Below are 26,711 nucleotides of genomic sequence, written 5' to 3'. Positions count from 1 at the left end.
GCCACTGGGGTAGCTAGGTGACTCAGTGGACAGAGATCTAGGCTTGGAGATGTGTCTAGTCCTTACTAGGAACTGATGATATCAATTCTAAGACAGGAGGTAAAGAGTATAAAAAAGGGGGGAAAACATTAGAATTAATAAATAAATCCCTGGCTATGTTTAAGAGAGAAGTTTCATGGATAAGTTGTCAGGCTACTGAACTCTAAACTTCAAAGCTCAAGGAAGATAAAGTAATTTGTTGGAAAAGATACAAGGGTAAGGACATCAGCAAATGTGGAGGAATTGGTGGGAGAAAGAGTAATACAGGAAGAAAAAGGCTGCAATGCCATTGATTTCAAAAGGAAAACCCTCAACAAAACAAAACTTGTGTACATGCAGTTATATCAACAAAAAAGAGCTAAAATCCAGAGGGAAGGAGAGTTGTTTTGACTATTTATGTACTTAGATACAAGTGTTTTGCACATTCCCCCTTTTTGTCTTGAAAAAAAAATAGCACCTGTCCTAAAGTCAATGTCTTAATTCTTCTGGGGGCACAAATTACTGATGTGCAAACTACTTAAGAAAAAAAATTTAATTTTGATATTGTTTTATTTGGTGACAATAAACATCACATACCTGTGCTTTGACTGGCCCTACACACTCAGGATATCTAATCTTGGCTAGATAAAGCTGGATTGAGCTTGTTTCCATAATGTTTTCCTAGTTCTGCTTATTCACTCTGCATCAGTTCATGTAGGACCTTCCAGCTCTTTTTGAAATCATCCTGTTCATCTTTCCTTACAATACAATAATCTTCCAGAACCATTATATACCACAATTTGTTCAGACATTCTCCAACTGATGGACATTCCTCCAAATTCCAATTCTTTGCTGCTACAAAAAGAGCAGCTCTGAATATTTTTTGTACAAACAGGTCCTTTCCCATTTTAAAAATTTCTTTGGGATACAGACTTAGTAGTGGTATCTACTCTGTCACCAAGCTGACTTCTAAAATGAGATGGATGCCCTAAAAAGGATATCCAAGGATCCTTCCAGGTCAGGTAAAATCATAAATTCAAAGCAGGATAGGAGCTTAGAAGTTTGTTACTTTTTATATTTTATTGTTCTACGAATTCTTGAAAATAGTAGGCACATAATAAATGCTTGTTGAATCCACTGATTGGGACAAGCAATAGCACTTATTCTGCCTCCAAAACCTCTGATAATTTCATCTCACAACTGCTTATTTCATAAGTGATTATTTAGCTCACTGAGTCAGTCTAAAAGAGACAACGAATTACCCAGCAGTGGCCACTTATCTGAAACCAGAGCTTGGTTAATTAGGGCTCTGCCACAGTAGGTGGGAATATTTACTGTTGCTATGAATAGTAAATCATAAATGTTAAATCACATGGCATCACAGGAAATAATTACACAAAACTTTTTTTGTGGCATAAGATAATCAGGCAATTATTGAGATGGTTACAGTTCTTTCATGGCACTGTAGCTGTATTGTTAAAACCAGCCATGCTTTTAGCTACAATCTCATTTATCCTAGCTCCATATTCACGGATTTTAGCTTTGAAAAAAAGAGTTTTAATGTTTAACATTTATGCCCAATTTAAGGTGGTTTGTCTCCGAAGAAGTATCTGGTCTGCACTATATTATTACCCCTATTAAATTGACAACAACTCATTTTCTTTTCTTATGCAAAATTCAGAAATCTCAAAAAATAAATATCCTATTTCATTACTATGGGACAGTGGAAAAAATCCTTACTAGGAACCTAGAAATGAAGGTTAGTCCTAGATCTGCCAATAACTGTAATTATAGACAAAACATTTCATCTTTTTAAGATTTTGTTTTCTGATGCATAAAATGAGAAAATAATTAAGTAAGGGACAGAAGTTATTTAAAAAACTTCAATGCCATAAAATTAAAATGCTTTTGTATAATAACAATCCTAAAAGGATATATTGAGAAGAGAATGACAGAGTTGGGAAATTTTTTAAAATTACCAATGATATCCTGATATATATGTACATATATAGTATATATATATATGTGGAATTGACACAAATGCTATGGCCCCATTGCAATGTGGTAAAAAGAAAGGATTCAAGAACTTTTCAAATAAAAAAAATTCAAATGAAGAATAATCATTTGATGTTCCAAATCACTAATAACAAAAATTTAAGTTAATATATTTCTAACAAAGTACAACAAGAAATAATATGAAATGAAAAGGCATTAAAAGTACTTACAGAACATTTATCACATTACCCTTAGGAAATATATAGATATCACTGTAAAATACTTTTTATTAAAATAGATTTAGATAATTAAAGAGATCTTAATTGCTCATGGTTAGACTGTGCCAATAAAACAAAAATGGCAATATAACCAAATTAATTTGCATTTTTGGTTCTAAAAAATAAACTATGAAATTTTATTTTATAGAATTAGACAAAATAACCATGAAATTTATCTGAAAGAAGGAAAAAACCTAAAATATTTAAGGAAATTTAAAAAATAGGATTGAAGAGTGCCTGGAAGTATAGATTTCAATTTATACTGCAAAGTTAAAGTAATTATTAAAATGAATTGCTGATATTTAAAACATAGTAAAGTTGATCAATGGAACAGAATAGGTAAAAAAAGATGTAAAAACTTTTTAACACAATAATATAATATTAGAGATAAACTCAGGGATAGTCACATATAGAGTAAGGATTCCTATTAATAAAAATTATTGGAAAAATTAAAAAGCAATCTGTTAGAAATTTGATTTAGATCTACCTTATGTCATATCTACAGAATAAATTATTTTTTTAAATGATGAACAAAGGAAGCATATATCTCATAAATTTGGGAAAAAGGTATGATTCTTACCCAATCAAGGGAAGAAAATTATAAGAAAATATAAAGAAAAGTACTTGATTACATAAAACTGAGATATTTCTGCAAATGCAACATATGGAACCTGAAGGAAAAAATATAATTTGGAAAAAATGTTCAAAACTAATTTATCTTATAAACTGATAGCAAATGAATTACATCCTAGTAAGGTGCAAACTCTCTGTGGCCAGGCATAGATATGGGAGGTCCTAGGTTCGAATATGACCTCAGAAACTTCCCAGCTGTTTGACCCTGGGCAAGTCACTTAATGCCATTGCCCTTTAAAAAAAATAAAGGGACAACAAAGGAAGATAAAAACCACCCAGCTCCTCTAAATGAATAATTCTTGCTAATGAATGCAAGGCAGTTCAGAAAAGTCACATTCTCAAGTTAACCTTGACTCATATTTTATCTTGAAAGCTGAAATTTAATAAAGCCTCTAATTGTATCCTAATTTTTATTTTTATAGTTGATATTTTTATTCCTAGGAATTTAACTTCTATTTACATAATTATTTCTCCCTTTTATTCTCCTGAATTTGTCTACTTACATTTTTTTCTGTAGGATTCTGAGTTTATTTTATACTTATTAATAGCCAGTATTGCTATATGTTATGCATCTTTTCACCCTTTCAGTCAATGTATCAGATTAAATTTTTGGTAAACTTAATTCTTTGCTTAGCATTAGACAACCACACAATCACAACAAAAGTCATTTCCACGAATTTTAGTGTAAATATTCTCTGAAATAAACTTACCTGGGTATTTTAAGCTGTCAAGCAAACTTAATATAGGAAAGATGGCTCTTTGGAAATGAATCATTTCTTACAGATATTATAAAAGTACAATTTGATTTCCAGTCTAGACTTGAATTTCCTATTACCCTTTGTGGTTACTATGGCCTTCTAAGTGCTCTTCTTTAGTATTTAGTAACAAGAGAGTTATGAAAAATAGGCAAGCATTACTAAGAAATATCAGGCCCAAATACTGTTCTTTAGCACAAGAAACTGGAATAGAGCAAAAAGCACATTTCAGGGCTCTTGAAAAGCCTGAAGAGATAGTTGATATGGTGGGGAAAGCAATAAACAGAGGGGCAGAACCTTTAAGTCTCTCTTCTACTGCTGGCAAGATGTGTAGCCTGGATATATAACCTTCTCTGAACTTCCATTTCCTCATCTGTAAAATAGGGATAATGTCTTGAATATGTACATACCTATATAAAATAATTAAGAGGCCTAAGAGAATTGAGGGAATGCATAAAAAGTATTTTGCAAGCTTTGAAGTGCTGTATAATTATCAGCTATTCTTACCATCATCAAATGAAATAATATAAATGAAACACTTTGTAGCTTTAACATGCTGAGTAAATGATACCCATTTTTATAATGACTTGGAAAAAAGGCATATCCAGGTCTCATGTTGCTAAATATAAGCTTCAGGGATCTGTCTTTCCCATGCTGAGTGACAGCTGATTTTTGACTTCTCTTCCTGCTGACATACACAGACACTTGCTGCAGAGCTGGACAAATGACCAGAAAACTATGCTATTGCCTGGGAAAGAGATAAAAGGTTTCCAAGAAAAATATATCCAAGACTGACTGGCTATCAGAGAATTATCAAAGAGAACAAGAAATGACAGAAAAGAAGGGATGAAAGATGGCTGAAGGTAACAACAGGGAAGGACTTGCTGTATAGAGACTCAAAGTCCACATTTCAGCATGCTACAGCCTTTGACAGAAGAAACCACTTGGTATGGACATGCTTCCATGGTTCCCTGTCCATTGCCAGGTGCTTTCTCTTGTTAGGAAGAACATCTCTTTCCTTTATCACACATCACTATCCACTACAGGGCTCATTATTTTTCTGACTTTATGAAATATTAACATCAATTATATACCAATCAATTTCTCAAATCATGCCCTTCCTATGCTGATCTCTTCCTGCCTTTGTACTTTTTTGGATGTTTTGACATTTGCCAGTCACGTAGCTCCAGTCCTTGAGAACCTACATTCAGTAATTTGCAAACTTCCCCTTTGTACCTAATGAGTTTAAATACACAGTTAACACTGGCTGCTTGCCTGAGGAATGTCCAAAATAATCACTTACCACTGTTTATGGTCAGCATCACAGTTACAGTAGTATTTGGAATCAGTACAGTTACGTTCAATGCCACACGCACATTTCTGGATCCCAGGTCCGGAACCACCCCAGTAGTAATGCTTTTCATTGGCTTTTCCAACCCACCAGGTATAAGGGCTTCCATCTGCAAAGCAAAATTAGGAAAATAGTAAGCTCAGAATCTTTATGTTGAATAACATGATGTGTTGAATAACAATTCCCATTTCTTTTTTGTTTTAATGTTGGTCAACTTAGGCTGTGTCATCTTTATTATTCTCAAGTTTCATAGAATCATAGAATGTCAGAGTTGAAAAAGATCTCAGTGGCCACCTAATCCAACCCACACTTGGCAAAAGAATCTCCTCTAAAATACTACAGCATGGGGGCAGCTGGGTGGCTCAGTGAATTGAGAGCCAGGCCTAGAGATGGGAGGTCCTAGGTTCAAATCTTGCTTCAGACACTTCCCAGTTATGTGACCCTGGGCAAGTCACTTAGCCCCCATTGCCTAGCCCTTACCACTCTTCTGCCTTGGAGCCAATACACAGTATTGACTCCAAGACAGAAGGTAAGGGTTTAATAAAATAAAAAAAAAATACTACAGCATGCTGAAGAAGTGATTATCCAGCCTTTTCCTGAAGACCTCCAGCATAAGGCATTATTATATTAAATCATTACAGAGTTCCTTTCCTCCTTTATATTTTTTAATTTTTATTGGACAAAACTTGTCATTTCATTGGTCTAAGCGGCCCAATTGAAACTAGCAATGTCATGAGTGTAGTGTTTCTCAAATATCCCAGAGCCAACACAAAATAACAGAAAGTAATATGGAGTAATGGATATAATCCTGGAGTTGGAGTGAGAAAAGCCTCAATTCAAATCAAGTAGAATAAATCCAATTCTATTTCCACATAACAGTCTCTCAAATACTTGAAGGCATCAACTTCCTTCTTCAGGCTGTCCCTAACCATATTATATGCCTAAACATCCTAAGTAGTTCCTTCAAATGTTCAGATATTAATGATTAAATGACTTGCCCCAGTCCTGGAGCTCGTCTGAACTAAAGGTGGCAGGTACCAAGCCCAAAGCTCATGACAGTCTAGGATGCCGCATCTCCCAGAAACTTCATCACATCAGCATCATTCCCAGATAGTTTGAAATGCTTCAAATTTGTTTAGAAAACACTTCCATTAGAACATGAGGTTGGAGTCATTTGGCAAAAGATGAATGAATGCTCAGCTGCCCACCATTACTACAAGATTCAGCATCAGTTTCTGGACAGGACATTTCCTCTTAGAACTCCCTTAAGAATTTAAGGGAAATGTAATATCCAGTGAAATTGCTTGTCGGCTATGGGAAAGGCGGGGGAAGGGGAAGGAAGAATAGTATATGGTTTTTGTAACCAAGGAATAATGTTTTAAATTGACCAAATAAAATTAAAAAAAAGAATTTAAGGGAAACATGTAAGTGCATACACACAGATACCCACAGATGAGGTTTTTATAGGAGGTCGGTTACACCCTGAGCACTTTCTAGGCACCAGTTGCCTCTGAACTGTTCTTTAAACTTGAGAACCTCAGGAATATTTTGAAATTCTGGTGAGAGTTAAACAAGTCTAAAGACATTACTGCAAATTATAATGGGGGGAAGTAATTTGGGTTCTTTAGTATAAATGAAAGAACAAACCTCAAGATGGAGCAGTAATACTCCATAGATTCAAAGTCACTTAAGAGAGGGGGTCCCTAAAGGATTTTTCCTTTGGTTTAGAGGATTATATATATGGATCAGGTTGGATCATTTTATATCTCTGAATACTTAAACTTGATCTCTTAGGAGATTTGATGTATATCTCTAATATGTAATGTGGGCTAGTGAAGAAATACTGAAAACATCAAATCATGTGCCAGAAATCCACTGGGCTTATAGGATAATGGATCTAGTCTTACTTATGGAAAAAAGAACCCTTCCTTGACTTAATTCAACAAACTGATTAAAAGCCCATCATAATAATAGGTGTCATTCATAAAGAACTTATTTCAAGTTTTCAAAGCACTATACAAACATTATCTCAGGATATTCATTATGAAAGCCTGTGCGGAGTGGGGTACTATGATGAGAGTATCATCCTCATTTTATAGTTTTGGGACCAGAAATTTAAAAAGGATGGACTTATTTATTATTTCACAGCTTGGAAGAATGAGAGGTACAATTTGAACCCAGGTTTCTCTCTCTCTCTTTTTTTTTTAAATAAAAACCCTTACCTTCGTCTTGGAGTCAATACTGTGTATTGGCTCCAAGGCAGAAGAGTGGTAAGGGCTAGGCAATGGGGGTCAAGTGACTTGCCCAGGGTCACACAGCTGGGAAGTGGCTAAAGCCAGATTTGAACCTAGGACCTCCCATCTCTAGGACTGGTTCTCAATCCACTGTGCTACCCAGCTGCCCCCCCCCCCCAGGTTTCTCTTAAAACTAAGTTTGGTGTCGTTTTTCTTTATGTTGTATTATGCTGGCTTCTAGTTTATTTACAGACTATGAGTTATCTGAGACATATTAATAATTTTTTATTCCAATAATAGAAAATACTGAGTGTTCACTCTTTGTAGATCTTTTACCACTAGGAATTATCTTCTATACTGCTGTAGGAATAGAATCACTGTAATGAGAGAATGGGAACTATTTCAAATCAATCCTCCCCTCCCTTCCCAACCACCACTCCTTGTCCATCTGACACGGTTGAATAGCAATGTAGGACAGTGGACTCTTTTTTCATCTATTGGCCACGCACTAAGTAGATAGGATAGGCTGTTTAAATGTGTCTGTGGGCAAGTAGTCTTAAAACCTTAGAAAGTTAGAGATGGAAGGAACCTTCAAGGGCAATCAGGGCAATTACCTCATTTTATAGTTGAAGTAATATTTTTAGAGTGGGAGGATGATTTTTCCCTGCTCACACAGCTAGTTAGAAGTACAATGAAGACCTAGATTTTATTTTTTTACCCTCTAGTTTAATATTCTTTTCCACTCTGTCACAGAGACTATTTGTTTAAGTTCTGGCTTACAGCATTGCTTTCTTAAAGCAAAACAACAGCAATAACTAAAATCAAAGAAAACAACAAAAAGACTATTTAAGGATCACTAGAATCAAAAAGGAAGAAGTAATAGGTTTTGAATTTTGAATTAAGAATTTGGATCAAAAAACAAATTTTAATGACATTTATGGCCATTTAAAATGTTTTACCATAATCAAATTTTCTTGTAATGATTTATTTTGCTGATATTGTCAAAACATTAGTGATACTGGACTTAGATATGGAAAAGACCTTAGAGATCATCCAATCTATGGGTTTTTAACCTGAGAATACTTGAACTTGATTTTTACTACATATATTAATAATCTATTTAAATATAATTGACTTCTTTTTAATTTTTGCTTTTAAAATGTCATTCTGAGAAATTTAATAGTCTACCAGATTATTAATGACATATCAAATGTTAAGAATTCTTAATCTAGTACAGTATTTCATTTTAAAGATGAGGAAACTGAGGTTCAGAGAATGGAAAGTGACTTTGAGAGTCATTTGGACAAAAGAGGTTCCCAAAGGGATAGACATCTGGTGGCCTTTAGGAGATTTTGCAGGTGGTTGCTTCCCATGCACAGTAAGCACTGATATGTTGATTTTTTTAGAGCCAATAGCATATATAGACTTAGTAAATGATGGTAGCTGGGTAATTTGGTGGAAAAAGAGCTTGACTTGGAGTCAGGAAGACTTGCGATCAAATCTGGCCCTAGAGCCTTATCAGCTGTGTGGTCTTGGGCAAATCACTTAACCTCTTCCTCAATTTTATCATCTATAAAAGGATGATGATACATATTTTCTTCTAGCACTCTAAGAGTAAAATAATATTTGGTAAAGTGCTTTGCAAACTGTAAATCACTACATACATTTTAATAATAATGATGATGATAAAGCATACCATCTCTATACAAAATCAATAGAATAATATATGTTTGCATTCTTATTTTCTAGCATATCTAGATTTTTCTGTTATACAAATTTAAAATACCACTAAATTCATAGTAGTATTTTAGTCATGTAATAGATACTAATAAAAGTGGAAAGGTCTACAAATTGGACTTGTCATTGAAATATCTTTCACTCAAAAAGAATGTCAAATTTGGAACTATGCCCAAAGGGTGATAAAAGACTGTCTTCCCTTTGATCCAGCCTAGCACTGTTGGGTTTGTACCCCAAACATATAATAAGGAAAAAAAACTTATACAAGAATATTCATAGCTGCGCTCTTTGTGGTGGTAAAAAATTTTGGAAAATAAGGGGATGTCCTTCAATTGGGGAATGGCTGAACAAATTGTGGTATATGTTGGCGATGGAATAGTGATGTGCTCAAAGGAATAATGAACTGGAGGAATTCCATGGGAACTGGAACAACCTCCTGGAATTGATGCAGAGTGAAATGAGCAGAACTAGGAGGACATTGTACACAGAGACAGATACACTGTGTGTGTACACTGTGGTACAATTGAATGTAATGGACTTCTCCATTAGTGGCAAGATCCTGAACAACTTGGAGGGATCTACGAGAAAGAACACTATCCACATTCAGAGGAAAAACTGTGGGAGTAGAAAACAGAAGAAAAACAACTGCTTGAATACATGAGTTGAGGGGATATGGCTGGGGATGTAGACTCTAAATGAACATCCTAATGCAAACACCAACAACATGGAAATAGGTTCTGATCAAGGACACATGTAATACCCAATGAAATTGTGCATCAGCTGTGGGAAGGGTGGAGTAAGGGGAGGGAGGGAAATAATGTGATTCTTATAATCAAGTAATAATGTTCTAAATTGACTAAATAAATTAATTCAAAAGCAAAAAAAAGAAACAATTTTTTCAATATAGCACCAGAGTCTACAATGTACTTTATACACTCTATCTCATTTGTTTCTACTACAAACTTATATAAGGGAAGAGGTATTATTATCCCTATTTTATAGGTGAGCAAACTAAGGGTAGAGAAATTTAGTGACATCTATGATAACACAAATAATGTGAAGGGGACATAAGAACCTATTGAGAGCATGTCATTTCAGTCATAGTCAAATCTTTATGACTCCATTTTAGGTTTTCTTGATAACAATACTACAGCAGTTTGCTATTTCCTTCTCTTGCTCATTTTACAGATGAAGAAACTGAGGCAAACAAGGTTAAATGGGTTCCCCAAGGTCACATAGCTAATAAGTATCCTGGGATAGATTTGAACTCAGGGAGATGAGTCTTCCTAAATCCAGACTGATTTGACTCTGTCCTAATTCCATATTATAAGATCAAGGGATTATAGATTTAGAACTAGAAGGAACTTTAAAGGTTATCTAGTCCCATTTTACACCCCCCCCCAATGGTTGTTATTTGTCAAGGGTCTCATATAGCAAGTATATGTTGAAAACAGGATTTGAACCCACTATTCACCAATTCCAAGTCCTTGTTCTATACACTGCTGTATATAGTCCTGTTTGCTCACTCTTGCTATTTCTTTGCATTACCTCTGAGATGATTGGGAAACAGTTTATCACAGCATGATCAAGCTTTAGGAGGTGAATATGAAATAGGTACCATTCTGTAGCCAAACTTCTTAGGTGTGAGTTAGTCAAAATGAAATAAAGAGAAACTAACAGAAGACAGGAGGACAACAATAGCCCTTACAATGCCACCTTCACTAAATTCTCCTCCAAGTGTCTGAGATTCCCAGTTTTGCTTGACTGGATTTAGTGAGGAATTTAACATAAAAAGAGAATTCTTATTAGTTAGCAGATAGGGATCCTTAAGCTGGGAGGAGTGAAGGAAATGAAGAGGAGTTTCTGTTTTATTGCAAAACAATTGATCTATTGATAAATATACTACAGTTCAGGGATCCAGGAGCTCAGTTCTCTTCTCTCTGACACTTCAGGCACCATGCAATCTGGATTTATAATTATAGGGAAGGGCTAGGAAGCAGAGAAAGAATATATAGTTCATTCAACTCATTATTCATTCACTGCAATCAGATCAACATTCTGGCAGTCTGAAAGAGTGGTAGAAAACAACTCTTTGTAATGGTAATTTTTCTAATGGGAGATTGTATTTCTTTAATATTACAAAAATAAAATAGGATGATGAATTGATTTTATTGCATTCTACAGACATTTATTAAGTTCCTACTAGACCCAAAGCACTGTGCTGTGTTCTAAGAAGGATGCCATATTAAATGATATCACCTTCCCCATAAGGACAGGAAGAACTAATCTGGAGTTGTCATAGTTATGATGACCCAATAGCTCTTGCAGACCTAGGGTTCCAACAACAACAACAACAAACAACAAAAAAAACCCTTCCTCTATTACAGAGGCTTTCTTGGGAATCTAGACCTTTTTTTACACCACACACACACACACACACACACACACACACACACACACACACACACAAATGGACTCAAGATAAATTTCGGATAGATTTAATTGTACAGTGGGGGTTAGTGAAAAGGACAATGGATTTGGGATCCAAAGATCTACAATATGCTTTCCATTCTAGCCATGTCACTTCTGGGCAGGTCATTTAAACAATGTGTTTTTATTCATTTTTAAAATAGGAATTAAACAATTTTGATTTTTTTTCCTTGAAAGACTGCTTGTAAAGATCAAATGAGATAATATGTGGACTTTTTTTTCTGTCAGTTCTAAGAAGCAAAAAAACACCACTCCTCTCTAATGAAACTACTCCCTTATTTGTCTCAAAGGTCCCATTTTCATTCCATTCATTGTCAGATCTTATTAGTGATTCTCAACTCTTCCCTCTCTCTTCCTCCCATATATTAATCATCTCTTTTCTGCACTTCTCTCTCTCTCTCTCTCTCTCTCTCTCTCTCTCTCTCTCTCTCTCTCTCTCTTTTTCCCTCCCTCCCTCCAAGAAAGAAACACCTCAGTGCTACCTTTCAGATTTAATTTATATTGCTTTGCTTTACCCATTCTAAGGTCCAATCAAACTTTTATTTTTATACTCTTTGAAATGGGAATCTCATATCATATATCAGTGCCTTTACAGTCTTTCCCTTGTGTTTGGAATGTACTCCTTTCTTGTTCACCTCCACTTCTTTGAATCCTTAAATTTGCTTTTAGAAGTCAATCACTTGGAAGGCAGATAAGAGAGGTGGAAGAGTTTCTTTTTAGTTTCTTAAACATTCTCATTTGGAGGAAGAAGGTTAATATGCAGCACATTTCCCAGGCTACCAGGACTGTTTAGCCTTGGTGACCAGTGTTTAGCAATGTGACTAAAATTCTATAACTGAGCATCAATTATTAAATTCTACTTTTATATGAAATTTAACAGAAAGAGAAATGATTTCTGCAGCTTTGTTTAAAGCTGGCAATCTGCCTTCCCTCATTTATATCTAATTGGAGTGCTACTTTTTAACTTCACAGTCCATTATTTACCTGTTAATTGACTTTTGGGAAAAGCAAACCATCTACTCCGTTTTAAGGTGATAAAGAGGATGGGGTTTTTGAAAGAAAAGAAATGGACTGTTGGAAAAAGAAATAATTTAATTATCTGTTTCCCACAGTTCAAGTTTCACTTTCTAACCTCTAAGGATGAAGAGTGCTGTTAACTAAATTAAGTAGGTGTAAATCATTGTAACAAGGAGATTAGGTAATGGGGAACATGTTCAAAGTTGGAAAGAACTAAATTATCAAAGTAAAGATACAATGTAATGAAAGGGCCCAAATATGGATTGAATTAAACCTAATGATGGCATAATGTCTTTAGTTACTTAAGATGAAAGGAAAGACTTTATTATGGTGCAGTGTTTACTATAGGCTGGCTGATTAAAAAGGACAAGAAGAAAGAAAGAGAAAAGATAAAGGATTTTGAGTTAAAAGATACTTTTGGACAGGGGCATTTTTGTATTCAAATTTGAAAACTATACCTTCTCCTTCCTCTGCAAATTGTACCACAACCTCTGAACCTTCTGTTTGACCATGATAACTGACATTTATCTTAGACTTAAATGTATGCACTTTATCTCATTTGATGCTCACAGGCACGTTGTGAGGTGAGTACCAAAGTAATTTTTATTTCTCACAAAAATGAAATCTCCATGGTCACAGAATAGAGGCCGAGGTAGTATTCAAACACAGCATTTGAAGCTCTAATTCCAGCAATCTCTCCTTTACTATAAAACAAGCAACTTGTCTAAGAACAAAATCAAAATTTGTCTGCTGTGGTAAACAGAAGTTCTTGTCACCAAAACTTAGGGCATTGTAAAAAGTTTTACTAAAATTATCCTTCCCAATTACACTCTCACATTGTTGCATCTTGCATCAATACTTTCCCTACCTAGATCAGCACCACTTTTCCTTCTGGAAACTTCTCAATAACAATGATATTGTTTCATGAAGAAGACATTTGCAGTTCCCCTCTATGTAAAACATGATCTAGATGTGATTTTCAAAATTTGCTCCAGGAAGTTATAGGGTTCTAGAAATAGATTCTCAGAGTTTCTTCAAGAAAATTAAGTTATCATGAGCAACTAATTTGTCTTTGCTTGGCAGTGATTCTGACATGACCCAAAGGTGCAATTCTCAGATATAAAAAGAAACTAAGAAACTTGATTTGATTCCACAAGTGTTTAAGTGTTTACTGTGACATGAAATATTAAAGGCATTTAATATGTCACTCAGATAAATTAATTTATGCAACATGCTTTGTAAGAACTATATATAGGTGAGTTTGCATTATGTATTATCATTATTATTATTTTTAATATCCATTAACCCATGATGGAGCCACAAATACAAAAGCAAAAGTCTCTTATGGATATTAAATTCTTTTTTTTTAATTTTATAATATTTTATTTGATCATTTCCAAGCATTATTCGTTAAAGACAAAGATCATTTTCTTTTCCTCCCCCCCACCCCCCATAGCCGACGTGTTATTCCACTGGGTATCACATGTGTTTTTGATTCGAACCCATTGCCATGTTGTTAATTGGATATTAAATTCTATAAAACTTATCTTGTTTCCAAAAATTTTAAGATCTACAATACTTACTTCTAAGTTATTGATGAAAATATATCTCTTGAATCTATATAAATATCACATTGAAATCTCTTTATTATGTAATGCTTCTGTTTTTATCTATAGAACTATATCATAGAGTCACTGATCTTAAGGATTCAAATGAAAGAAAGATTAATGTGAAAGAAAAAAAGAAAGAAAGATGGAAAGTGTCATGGAAACAGTGAACATGAACTTTGAAAGGCTTCTAGAGACAGGGAAGAATAAAAGAGCCAGGCCTACTTAGGTACATGGGGTCATGAAGAGTGTAATAGGACTTAATCTGCTGAACAACATTAAAACTCAAAAAGACAACTTAGTAAAAATAACAAATTGTATTCTATACTGAGTAGAAGGAATCCCTAAATGTCTGATTAACTTGGAGTTTCTTGAAGCAAAAAAGTCAACAACCATTCATTAAATACCTATGGATATGGGAAACCCCATTATTTGTCATTAATGTAGATACTCATGTAGGGGAGAGGACAGTGGTATAAAAAAATAAACTCCAACCGCATTATGAAGCTCATTCCAAATTAAGGAACCCCCCCCCCCGTGTGTGTGTGTGTGTGTGTGTGTGTGTGTGTGTGTGTGTGTGTGTACAAAGGTATAAAAAGACAGATTGGCAAAGAAATAATATAGCCCTAAACTACCAATGTTCTAAGTGCTTAAGAATGATCAGAATAGGGTGAGCCTAATAAGGTGCAGATGATTTTATAACAGGATTGAACAGATACAAAATGAAGTAAGCAGAACCAGGAAAATATTGTACATAGTACTGATAATATTATACAATGAACAATAGTGAATGACTTGTCTATTCTTAGCAATTCAGTGATCCAAGACAATTTTGAAGGACTCATAATGAAAAATGATGTACACATCCAGAGAAAGAACTGATGGAATCTGAATGCAGGCTGAAACATACTACATTTCACTTTCTTCATTTTTTTTGGTCCCAATCTCTTCAACAAAACAGCTGATATGGAAGAATGCTTTATATTATTACACCTGTTAAATCTATATCAGATTACTTGCTGTCTTGGGGAGTGGGAAGAGGAGAAAAGGAGAAAGGGGAGAATACAAAACAAAATTTAAAAAAAGGAAGGTTAAAATTGTTTTGTATGTGTATTTGGGGAAAAAATAAAAATATTATTAAGAGTAAGTTTGAGAACTAGGAGCACTTTTAGACATTGAGTCAAACTTCTTTATAGATGAAGAAAATAATCTAAAATCATTCTATAAAAAAAATAAAAAGTAGGAATAAGAGCCATGGTTTTAACTCTAACCTTGACTCTAGGTTCAGAGCTCTATTCTGTTATGGTACACTGTGTTAAAATAAGGTCTTGAGAGAATCAATAAGTATAGATTCTAGTATTTTGCAAACTAGGAAGTGCCATAGAAATATATTGTTGTTTTTATTTCATTTTTAATTAAATTAATGTTTAATTCTTATTGTTGTTGTTATTCTTATTGTTAGGTGAAGGGAGTAGGGGAGATGTATGTAAAAGGGAAGAAAAACATTCTAGATTTAGCAACATGGTAAGAATAAAAGAAAAAAAAGTTGAGAATTTCAAAGTAGAGCTCCCTGTAGAAAAGGGGATAAAAGCAAGGTCACCTGGTAGAGTAAGTGATAAGCAATGGTGAGCTTTAAAAGCTATGATGATACATTTGAATTTAATATAATTGGATATAGAAAGCTTCCTGAACAGTATACTAAAATGACAACACAAACAAATTTAGAATGATTGAATATTTCACAAAATGAAAGAAATTGAATTTCAAACATTGTTTCTGTGTGTAATTGGGGGAAAATACAATTAAAAAGAGTGCCATTGACTCATCCTGTATTAATAAATCCATTGCCCTATTAATAAACTCTTACCTTTCTCCTCTCTGTCGCCCACCTTCCACCTCTGCTTGAGTTAATTCTCATCTTCCTAATTCCTTCTTCAAGAGTAGGGTCACTGGGATACCACTCCTTTTAACTGTAGTCTAGGTCTTTAGTTGACCTCTAAGCCAACCTGGGACATAGAATCTTGGGTAATGGACTTCTTCCCCAACCATCCCTTGACACCCTTAGAGAGTGAGCCTGAGGAAAAGAGGCCTCTCTCTTCTGTTCTGTTTTCCCATGTTACTTAGGGCCAGACACGAACACTGCTACATTATCTTGTCATAAATAAGGACTCTGTCCCCAGTTAATCAAGGATATCATGGCTGTTTTCGCAATGAACTCAAGCATCTGAGTTTTTGAATCTCAGAATTCCTAGCTTCAAGGGACCATAGAGAGCACTGAGTTCAACCTTCAACCCAGGTTAGGAATCTCCTCATCCTCATTCATTCATTTGTGCAATAATTATTCACAAATCCACCCATCTATCCATTTATCTATTTGTTCATTCATTCATTCATGCCTGTATCTATTTGTTCACAAATGCACATGTTTGTTCAATCACTTATTCCTTCATCTATTTGTTTAATTAAAAGTTCATTTGTTCAAAATGGATGTTGAGACAGAAATTAATGCCTTCTATATGTAGGGAAGACCCACATGATACAGAGATAGCTTTTACATAGATTCTGCCCTCAAGTATCTTACACTATTATGTGTGTACATAGCATGAAAAGGCTTGTGATGGGGACAAAAGAGAGAGACAGAGACAGAGAGATAAGACGAGAGAGACAAGATGAGAGAGATACAGAGAGAAACAGAGATAGAGAGACAGAGACAGACAGAAAGAGAATGTATGCAGGGAGTTAGAAGAGTGACAAAACATCTTATGGGGTTTGAGAAAGGTTTCAGGGAGAAGATGGATCATGAATGAGACCTTGAAAAAAATAGAATTGTCTTTGGCAGGAATAGGAATAGGGATGATCCTTTAAAATATGGAAGACAATGAGTTGAGAGAATCCAAGATAAGGGGAAGAGAATAAGCATTTATGCAATGAATACTATATGCTATATACTATATAGGTGTATGGGGTGTTCAGGGAGGGGTAGTATCTCTGGTATGGAGGGCTTGTCGTGCCCTTCTAGGGCAGCTCTCCAGTCTCTGACCCTCACCTGACACCCAGCTCTCACTTGTGGCTCCCAGTAGCTGCTAGCATGCGGCATTGGCCACACTCCGGGCAATGGCTTCGACAGGCCGGCTAAACCTTGTGAGGGTAGCCATCGGGGTCGACCCCTGGTGAACTAGGGCTTTGCTCACCCAGCATGTGAAGACTGCTTCGGCGGAACAGACGGAAGAAACCAATAAGAAGTTTCAACGGCTGAGATGGCGATGCAGCAAAGCACTGTGGAGTGCTTAGGGTGTGTTGGAGCACAAAGGACAACACGACCAGCCAATGCAGCTGAGGAAGTCTCCAGGTGTAACGACTTTTCGTGCCACTGGACCCAGGCTTCTAATGCTGAGAGAGTGGGACTGTTTCTATGCATCGACTTTTCCACTTAAATCTCCTTCACGCACAAGTGTCTTTGTGTACACTCATCTATCATAGATGAAAACGCACAAAGACAATCGTCATCCCCGGTTACCAAGAGACTACTACTACTACTACCTTGCTTGGAGAAAAGAAAATATAAAGACATTTATTTGTAAGACAGAATAAAGGAAGGATAATTGAAAGGTAGCATTCAAAGTGCCAAGTGCTATGGGCCAAACCACAATTGAATGGTCCAGACCAGGGTTGGCAAACCTTTTAGAGATGGTGTGCCCAAACTTCACATTCAAGCCACCTGTGAGCCCCCTGTATCACCCTAGGGAGTGGGGGGAGGAAGTGCTCACATTGGACTGATAGACAGAGTGGTGGGGCATGCAAAAAATGTTCTCAATCATGGTGGAGAGAGGGAACAGAACAGTCCCCTCCATGCTGCTGGGACACACATTCCAAGCCTTCACCAACATGTGTCTAGACTGATGTCTTTCCTTTCTTTTCTGTAAGGATCAAACAGGACAAACTGGTAGAAGTGGGCAGTATCTATAACCATCCCAAAGTTTATTAACTCAGATATGTTTCTAGTTTATAGAATTTTGGTTTGTGTTGAAGAACTATTTGAAGTATCATTTGGCCTTCCTCTGCATCCAGAGCAAGTTACTTAACTCTATAGTTCTCATTTTTCTTGGTCATAAAATAGAGGTTGAACTAGATGACCTATAAGGTCTATCTCACTTCTAAATCTGTGATCCTATTACAAATTACTATCTCTTTCATTATTAGTTTTTTGAAACTGACTGTCCATTCAAGTTAAAACTTCAAAGTGCCTTTCTCCCTTTTTTTCCCCTCTTAATAGTATATTGAATGGAAATGGCATATGCTTGTCATGGAGTTCAATCACCATGACACAAAATTGTCTTTACTCTGCAAGCATACTTGCTTGGTGAGTTTACAGTATACCTTCTTTATCTTTGAGCTTTAAAGTTTTCTAATTTCTTTTTTTCTACTTAAGCTACTCTATCACTGTTGTAAAGCTTTGGTTACATTTATAACCCTAACACTTCTTCTAAAGGAGATCTTCCCTGAGAAAAGTCCTTACCTAGATTTACAGGTCCATGGTGATATAAAAAATTATAGGGAAAATCATTAACACTGGTAGCTGCTTAATTAACTTCAAAAAACTTTTTATTCTAATATTTTCTTTCCAGATACTTACATAATTAATTAACATCTTTTAAACTCTCTGAAATACCCTCTCCTCCTTGGTGAGAGATTCAGTAACTCAATTAAAATAATTTTCTGAAATATCAGTCTTACTAAAAATTCTACAAAGAAATACAATTTCAGGTCATTTATAGAAAACAGAAAGAACATAGTAGACTTTCCCCAACATTTTAATAAGTCTTGTAAAATGTCCTCAATGTCTCTTTATTCATAAGATCAGGTGGTAGATAGTCTTTTAACAAATATTCCTTCATGTAGCCCTGTGTGTATTGCTAATCATCAGTATGCTGTACATATTTTACATTATTATGACTCGTGATCTTCTATATTTAACAAGAGATACAGTGAATCACTAGTTATTAATATTTAAATATCAAAATAATTAACACTATATTACTATATCACAGAACTTGTTCCAACTCTAAAATAAATAACAACGGGAAAAGTTTGTTTTTCAAAATTCCAAATAATTTCTTTTCTCTGGTGGACAGCTATGTAAAAATGAAGTTTGCAATAAGTCTAGTGGGAGGCTGTCCACTGAGTCACTGCCAGTGGAAAGTATGTACCAATAAAGCCCATGCCCACCCAAAAAGTATAGTATTCAAGCCCACACACATTAGTTGTGTAAATCCATGGATGTGTCATCTAATATGACACCCATGTCACTCTTTTCTTCCCCTATGCTGGCATATTAATACCAGCTTGAATTCATACTGGTATAGGATATTTTGTTAGAAGAGTGGAAACTGTCCAAGTCATTACAACTAAGGGCTTACAGATCTGGGGGTCACCATGGTATGTATAACTGCGTGTGTGAAACACAACTATATATTTTTTGCTACTAAAGCTCTTCACCCACCAATATGTTTTCTCACATCAGACAAAACAATATCATTAAAGCTTGAACTTGAAACATTTACCAAATGAGTAGGCAAAAGCAATTATCATAATATGTCCTCAGAAAGAAAAAGGAGAAATAATCAAAATATGACAGACTACCTACAATCCTGGGTCACAGTTTACCACCAATGCACACAATTTCCACAAGTAAGCACATACGAAGAAAATTTTGCACAGCAGTAATGTATGTAGGGAATATGTAGGGAAACCCAAACACTCGAGCAACTAGACTGTAGGACTGGATGTTGGTGGTCTCCTTCTGGGCAGGGAGACTTCAGAAACAGGGTATCACTTCTCTTTTGAGCTCAGATCTCATGTTGTATGAAACTGTTTCTCTATGATTCTTGGATCACTGTGGAAGTGCTATGTTCTTTCAGTCAAGTAGCTACATTGTTAGTGAAATTTTAGCCATGAGCTCAAGGTCTTCAGTTTTCCATTGTTGCTCCCTCTGTTGTGCCCTGTTGTAGTGACAAGTCCTTTTACAATGGAAAATTTCAAAGTTCCGTACATAAGATGTCTGGGCTTTAAGGACTTTCTCCCTCTCAAATCATAAAGGGTAGTAGAAGGTAATTCAGTGATTCTTCACCTGTCATGGGAGTTACATTCCAGAGACCCCCAGGATAGATGAAAATCCATGAAGTAGAGGTGTTATATTTATTTTTATTATTTATATATATTTTATGGCTTTATAAACCCCTTCCACTCTCCTGTAAACCTTTCCCACACTCTTATTAATCTTTCCCACTCATACAAACTGAGTCAATCAGTGCCCAGGATGCAGAACACAGCGCTGTGGTTGGTCTATCCAATACAGAAATGCCCACTTTGTGCTCAGCCATGTACAATCTCTCATTGACAAACTTGTGCAAAAGTATAGTATTCATATGCAAAATCCTGCCATATAGGGAAAACTCTGTGATACAGAATTATATATATGCATATGTGTGTGTGTGTGTGTGTATTTAAACCTGTGATACAGTGAAGGCATGATAAGTGAACTGCAATATAGCCAGGGACCTCTGTATAGTCAAGTCAAGCTTATAAGAAGGTTCTCTGTCCTAAGTTGTAGATAGTTGTTAATGGACAATAAGCCTAGCCAGCTCTTACCAAAGCAATAGTATTCTTCTTTATTTTTTCCCCCAATCATCTTATAGCAACAACAGAGCTCATCTACCAAAACAACTACCAGAGCTTCATAGAGATTTTGATCTCTCAACCTTTCATTAAGGCTATAAAAGATCAAAGAAGAAAACCAGCTCTCCACTTAGCAAGAAGATTCTACTTCTTCCCATTAGCTTCCAACAGCTAAAAAGCTCAAACCCAGTGAGTTCCCAGCAGCTGAAAAGCAGGCTTGGTTTCAGTAACACCTCTCAGTCTACAAACCTCTTCCAATCTTCAAATACCAAGTTTTAAATACCAAGAGGCTTCTCCATCCACATGATTCCTTGAACTGGTATGAGGAATGGCAGAAAATAAGGTGAAGAGCTTTGGATCAATTAAGTGGAAGGAGCTGGGCTTCTAGATGCATGTTTTCCATAAGCACAATCCAGGTGTTCAAGAGCCCCTCTTGATTGTTCATAGGTGTTAGGTGTTGTAAAATTGTAGACATAAGAGTGTGAGTTAAGAGTGTCAAGGAATCCTTTCTTCATGAACTTTGCTTCCCAGCCTCCATCTTCATAAGATGAGAGACTGGTCCAGAGCATCCCAGGGCTCAGACTGCAAAGATGAGCTTCCTGGATGAAGAGGAGGTAGAACAGGGGCAGTCTGATGATTTATGCTTTTGGCAAGGGAAAGTTGAGGCTTGATACTGGAAATGAATGGGGAGGAAAAAGATATTTTGGGCCCTGGGTCCTTGGAATTCAGTAATATTTCTTTATCAGAAAAACAAGAAGGCCTGGTCATATTCCTTCTAGCTTATGGAGAGAGGGATTTAAAAAAAAATCTCAGAGCAAATTCCCCCTACTTCCCAATCTTCTCCCTCAGTTATTCTGGAAAGTGTTTAATTTGGCCAAATAAAATAATACTAATTATGTCATTGAAATAAGCTGTTTGCCATTCATACCCAAGGTACTCTCTCTTCCCTGAAAAAAAAATCTACGTTTCATTTTATTGCAGTGATGAAATGTCTTGAAGTATATTCATGTTCTATAGCATTAATGCCTAAATAAGGGACAATGGTCATAATCTAGGCATGATATGCTTAGGACTAAGCATCTAAGGACTAAGCATGGACTAAGATCACGGCAATAAGAATGGAAAGTTACATTTCTGGAATACATATATATGAAATGTAGAAGCAAAGGTACTTAACCTGGGGCCCATGAGCAAATATTCCCTGTCTCTATCTCTGTCTCTCTGCCTGTCTCTGTCCCTCTAGCTATATGTTTTACATACACAAATATATGTATTTAGGTAGATAACTCTTTCAATATTTTGGTTTCCTTGGTAATTTCATTATTTTATGCATTAAAAGCATTATTTTTAAAAATAGGTCATGACCTTAGGTTTTACTAGATTAAAAAACAGGTCCATGGCCCCAAAATGATTAAGGACCTCTCTTTTAAGGTATATAATTAGAAATCTATTACCCTAAAAACTGCATTTCCCAGTGTTTTAAAAAAGAGATATAAAAAAGGAAGGGATGTAGTCTAGAGGGGAGGCTTGTACCCCGAGGTATGGAGAGGGGGAAGGAAAGGAGAACTCCCTACTTTACCACAAAGCAAGGTATAAATAAGGGAGACAGCAGATGTAACAGGTTGGCTCAGAGAGAGGAGAGGGGGCTTGAAGATATTCCCCCTTCTCCCTTCCCTCTTTAGCTAAATCTGCTCTCCCCAATTCGCTCTTGTCCCTCTTGTTCCCCCTCCCCCTTGTTGTTACTTGAGACCAAAGGGTCTCCCCTCAATCCATTCACTCACACTCAGTTTGGGGAACAGATGACTTTTAATGTTAACTCAGTAAGATAAAACAAAAGGAATAATGGGCAGGGAAGAATAGGAAAAGAAAAGCACGAAAAGGGGGTCCCTGTCTCTATCTAAACCCTTTTACTCCCTCCTCAAGTTTGGGGGGGAACTCGGGCCTTGGCAGCCTGAGCCCCCCGAGAGAAAGTCAGGTTGACTCACCCCTGGGCTACAGGAGCTGAGGTAAAGTCTGCTCAGGTTCTCTTCAGAAAGTCCCTTCAATTGGGAAGTGTTGGGGGGAAAGATTTCCGGTCACCAGCAGGAAAAGTGGGTAATCCTCAGGAGAAAGACTTTATCCACCTTGTCTCTTCGACATCTCAAGAAAGAGAGACCTCACTGCTCTCCTCACCAGAGTCTTCTCTCCTCAGGAAATTCACTCCTGGAGCTCCTCCCCCCTTGAGGTGATCAATTTCATATACTCTTCAGTCTGGCACTTTTTCTCTAGTGCCAGCCTCTATCACACAGGAGCCCACTGACTTCCTGTCATTACGTGGTAACATAGATAGAGAGATGTATTGGGTGGGGTTCCTGGTATCCCTCTCATTGCTTCCTGGGTTGCAATTGTGAGGGCATTTTTGAAGAGGTAGATTAGCCATGGGCACTTGGTTTTCATTTTGTTACTCTTTTATTCCTTTACTTCTAATGATCATTAATAAATCTCTTAAATCATATTTTAAATTATTGATGACTAATTTTAATTTTTACAAAGGTAAAGAAGATGATTTTGCTTTGATAATATGTGATTAGAGTCAAGCTAGAATGACTAGATATTATATAGCTCCATGTCCTTCCATTTAACAGATTAGGAAACTGAGACCCAGAAAGGAGAAATGCTTTCCCCAAAGTTACATCATAAGGAAATTATAGATCTAAGATTCAAATTGTGGTCTTTGACTTGATACATTCCCAGTGTTATAGGAAAGCAGTATGTATAAGGGGATATGTCCAACAAAGACTTGGACATTCAGAATCCAAGCTCAAAGGAGAGACAAAGGCTAGAAGAAAGATCTAGTTTAAGTAAATTGAAGGGAAAGTTGAAGCAATATGAATTAATAAGAGTTTAGAACTGGAAGAGCACAAGGTGAAGACTTAAATGTGGGATATGTCCTCAGATAGGAAGAGAGAGGAATGGATCCATTAAAAAAAAAAGGAGGGACATAATAGGGAGGACATAACAGAATGACAGAAGCTTGTAAATAATGAATATTAGGAAGAGGTACTACAGAGTACATACCAAAAAGTACAAAAGAAAGGTTAAGGAAAATGGGATGATTCAAACCTGGGAAAGAGAAAAGGAATGGGTGGACAAAAAACACATTATAAGTCGATAATTAGTTAAAAGAAGATGAGAAAATAGAGCCACAAAAGTATCCTATTGTTTAAAGGGAGAAAAAGGAATGGATGACAATTTGAATAGAGAAGAATGGTGAAAAAGAAGGACATTTCTGACCTCTTTTCCTGATGTACTTTAAGATAAAGGAAAAGTGAAGCCACTTATAGACTGTGGGGGGGAAAAAAGACTGAGAAAGATTGAAGATTGATGGGGGAAGCAGATAATTGACTAACAACTATTACCATGATTATTATTAAGCATAATAATCTTGAACTAAATAAAGAATAAATAGTACCTTTGGGAAGCTCACAAATGGAAATGGATCAAAGCAAATTATTTTTGGTTTATCTGGAAGAAACCTATAGGACCAAAACAATCTTTGGCCTAGTCCTTACTCTCAGACTACTTTTAAAATTTCAACAAATGATGACTCAAATGAAAAAAAAAGATGACTGTCTGATGTTTTTATTGGCCTAAGACAGTACAGTTTGGCTACCTGACAAAAGTGTCTTTATATGTAATCCTTTTTGAATGATTACCTATGCATCGCAAAGTTTAATGTCACAAAGATTTCCTGCTATTATGAAGAGGAGTAGGGGCCTTATTTGTTAATCTGACTCTAAAGCAGCCAAGGTTCATATTATCCATTATTTATATTCTTTCTCCAAAGAAGTTACAATATTAAAGCATTTCAGGATAGGATAAACTGCCTCATACATAATAGTGGCAGAAAGTCTAAATGCTTCACTTATGCAGAAGTTAACTAGATAAAAAAATTCAATAGCAATTTTGTCAGATTTTTCAAGAAGTAAAAAATATGTATTTAAACAGTGAACCCTATAAGATTTTCTTCTTATTCTCTTTATGTTATAACAAAAGTATCAAAAGCTAAAATAGAGGATAGGAGAATTCCTTTTTCTCTTCATATGAATTTTCAAGATAATCTGCTTTTATCAGAAAGGCAGTGTGGTGTCACTGATAGGGAGCTGGTGTCAGAGCCAGGAAGATGGGTTCAAGTCTTGCCTCTGGAACATATTGACTGTGTGACTCTGGACAAATCACTTAATCTCACTGTGCTCTAAGCAAATCTATAGTGATATGAATTGCAAAGAAGGTGATGGTTTGTATTAGTATGGAGAATTTCCTCACATAGAAGCTCCTAATACCAATGAAATAATGGGTCCACTATCTGTTCCTATTTTTATTAACCTGAGATACTAAATCATTAAACATTTTCCCCAAAATCTCTGCTTCTATCATTATGATCTTTTCTGGGGCAAACAGACACTATGATTTTAATGAATTAATCTGTCTACACTAGAGCGATTGTTACTTCCAAGGCCATTTTACCTCAGAACATTGCATTAGGACTTTGCATATTGCATCTAACAGGGTTCCAATCCTAAAAATGATCAGTCACCTTTTTTCCCCTGTCTGATTAAAAACAATAGACCTGAAATATAAGACTCATTATTCTATTTTACATAAAAGGAAACCAATGCAAAAGGGAATTAAATAGCTCACCCAAGGTTAAGCAATTGGATTTGGTACTATAATTCAAAATTAGGTCTTGGGAATCCAAAAGGAATACTTTTTTTCCCTTGCATCAATGTGCCTCTCAAATTAAAGTTTGCCCTAAGCTCTAAGTAGAAAGGTATTCTGAAACTCCATATTTTATGAATATTTTATTTCATTTGGTTAAATTGATACATCATTTTGTGCTAAAATGTATAAAGAAAAGATGTCTGTCCCTTTATTGTCATTGCTCATCAAGGAAGCAATGTCATTTGAGATCCGGAGAAACTGAGAAGAGGAGGATTTTTGAATGCAGGAGTAAAGAGGTGGCAGATTCAACTAAGCTTCTGAGAAAAATGTCAGTCCTGAAAAACTGTGACTAGAATATGCCCTGTGTTTTTTGACTTAGAGCACACATCTAAATAATTCAGAAAAAGGAAGTTGAAAATGATTTCAGGGCTATTCATCCTCTTCCCTCCTCTTCCTTAGGATTTTATTTGTCCACTCTTTTTGCATTTTCACATTCTACTTTGAATTTTATTTATTTCAATAAATGATTACTAATTGTCTTCTACATGCAGAGCCCATGTTAGACACTATGGGAGGGGAGAGAGTACTAGTGGTGGTTATACAAAGATAAATAAGACATAAAGCTGTAGTTCCTTTCTTTTTTTCATATTTACTTCAAATTAATAAACATTTATTAAAAGCACACGCTTAATAAATATGTCAGGCACTGGACTGTTTGACATTCATTGAGAAAAGTAATGGCTTTGCTTATTCCCAAATTTACCTCAGTATCTAACAAATGACAGTACACAGAAGATACTCAATACTTGCTGAGCTAAACTGAGTAAATATAACAGTAAACATTAAGGGGCATACCATGACAGGCTACTGAAAGAGCTATTTGAAATGGGACTCAGAGGGGAATTGTTTTTGATAATGTGAGGATGAATCTGGCCTGAAAATTGCTTTTAAGAGTCAACATGCTCAAATTTATTTAATGTAATGAAAACTCAAGTAGGTTCAAAAGAATCAGAATCTCAATGTGAGGATACTGAGTCTGGTGAAAGAAACAGAAGTGTCATTGTTATGTCTGAAAGAACTTGGAATAATATCACATGTGATGTGGACAGTGATACACCGAAGACTAAAAAATCTATTCCTGCTTGGCCATCCTATGTGATTGCTATTTATGTTTTCTCACAAATCTGCCACAGAAGGTCCAGCATTATAGAAAACTCCCT

At 35.7% G+C, this 26,711-nt stretch overlaps 1 protein-coding gene across 1 annotated transcript in view; it reads right to left on the bottom strand.

Annotated features, from left to right (window-relative positions):
- Positions 1–26,711, bottom strand: part of CNTNAP2 (contactin associated protein 2) — a 2,768,972-nt gene that overhangs the window by 619,635 nt on the left and 2,122,626 nt on the right. Inside the window, exon 14 of the mRNA XM_007504517.3 lies at positions 4,983–5,139. Within this exon, the coding sequence (XP_007504579.1) occupies positions 4,983–5,139 (157 nt within the window). The remainder of the gene's footprint in view (positions 1–4,982; positions 5,140–26,711) is intronic.

Source organism: Monodelphis domestica, chromosome 5, assembly GCF_027887165.1.
Source record: "Monodelphis domestica isolate mMonDom1 chromosome 5, mMonDom1.pri, whole genome shotgun sequence".
Classification (NCBI taxonomy): Eukaryota; Metazoa; Chordata; class Mammalia; order Didelphimorphia; family Didelphidae; genus Monodelphis; species Monodelphis domestica.
Note: the sequence above shows the minus strand (reverse complement) of the source record. Positions and strands in the feature narration are given on the sequence as shown.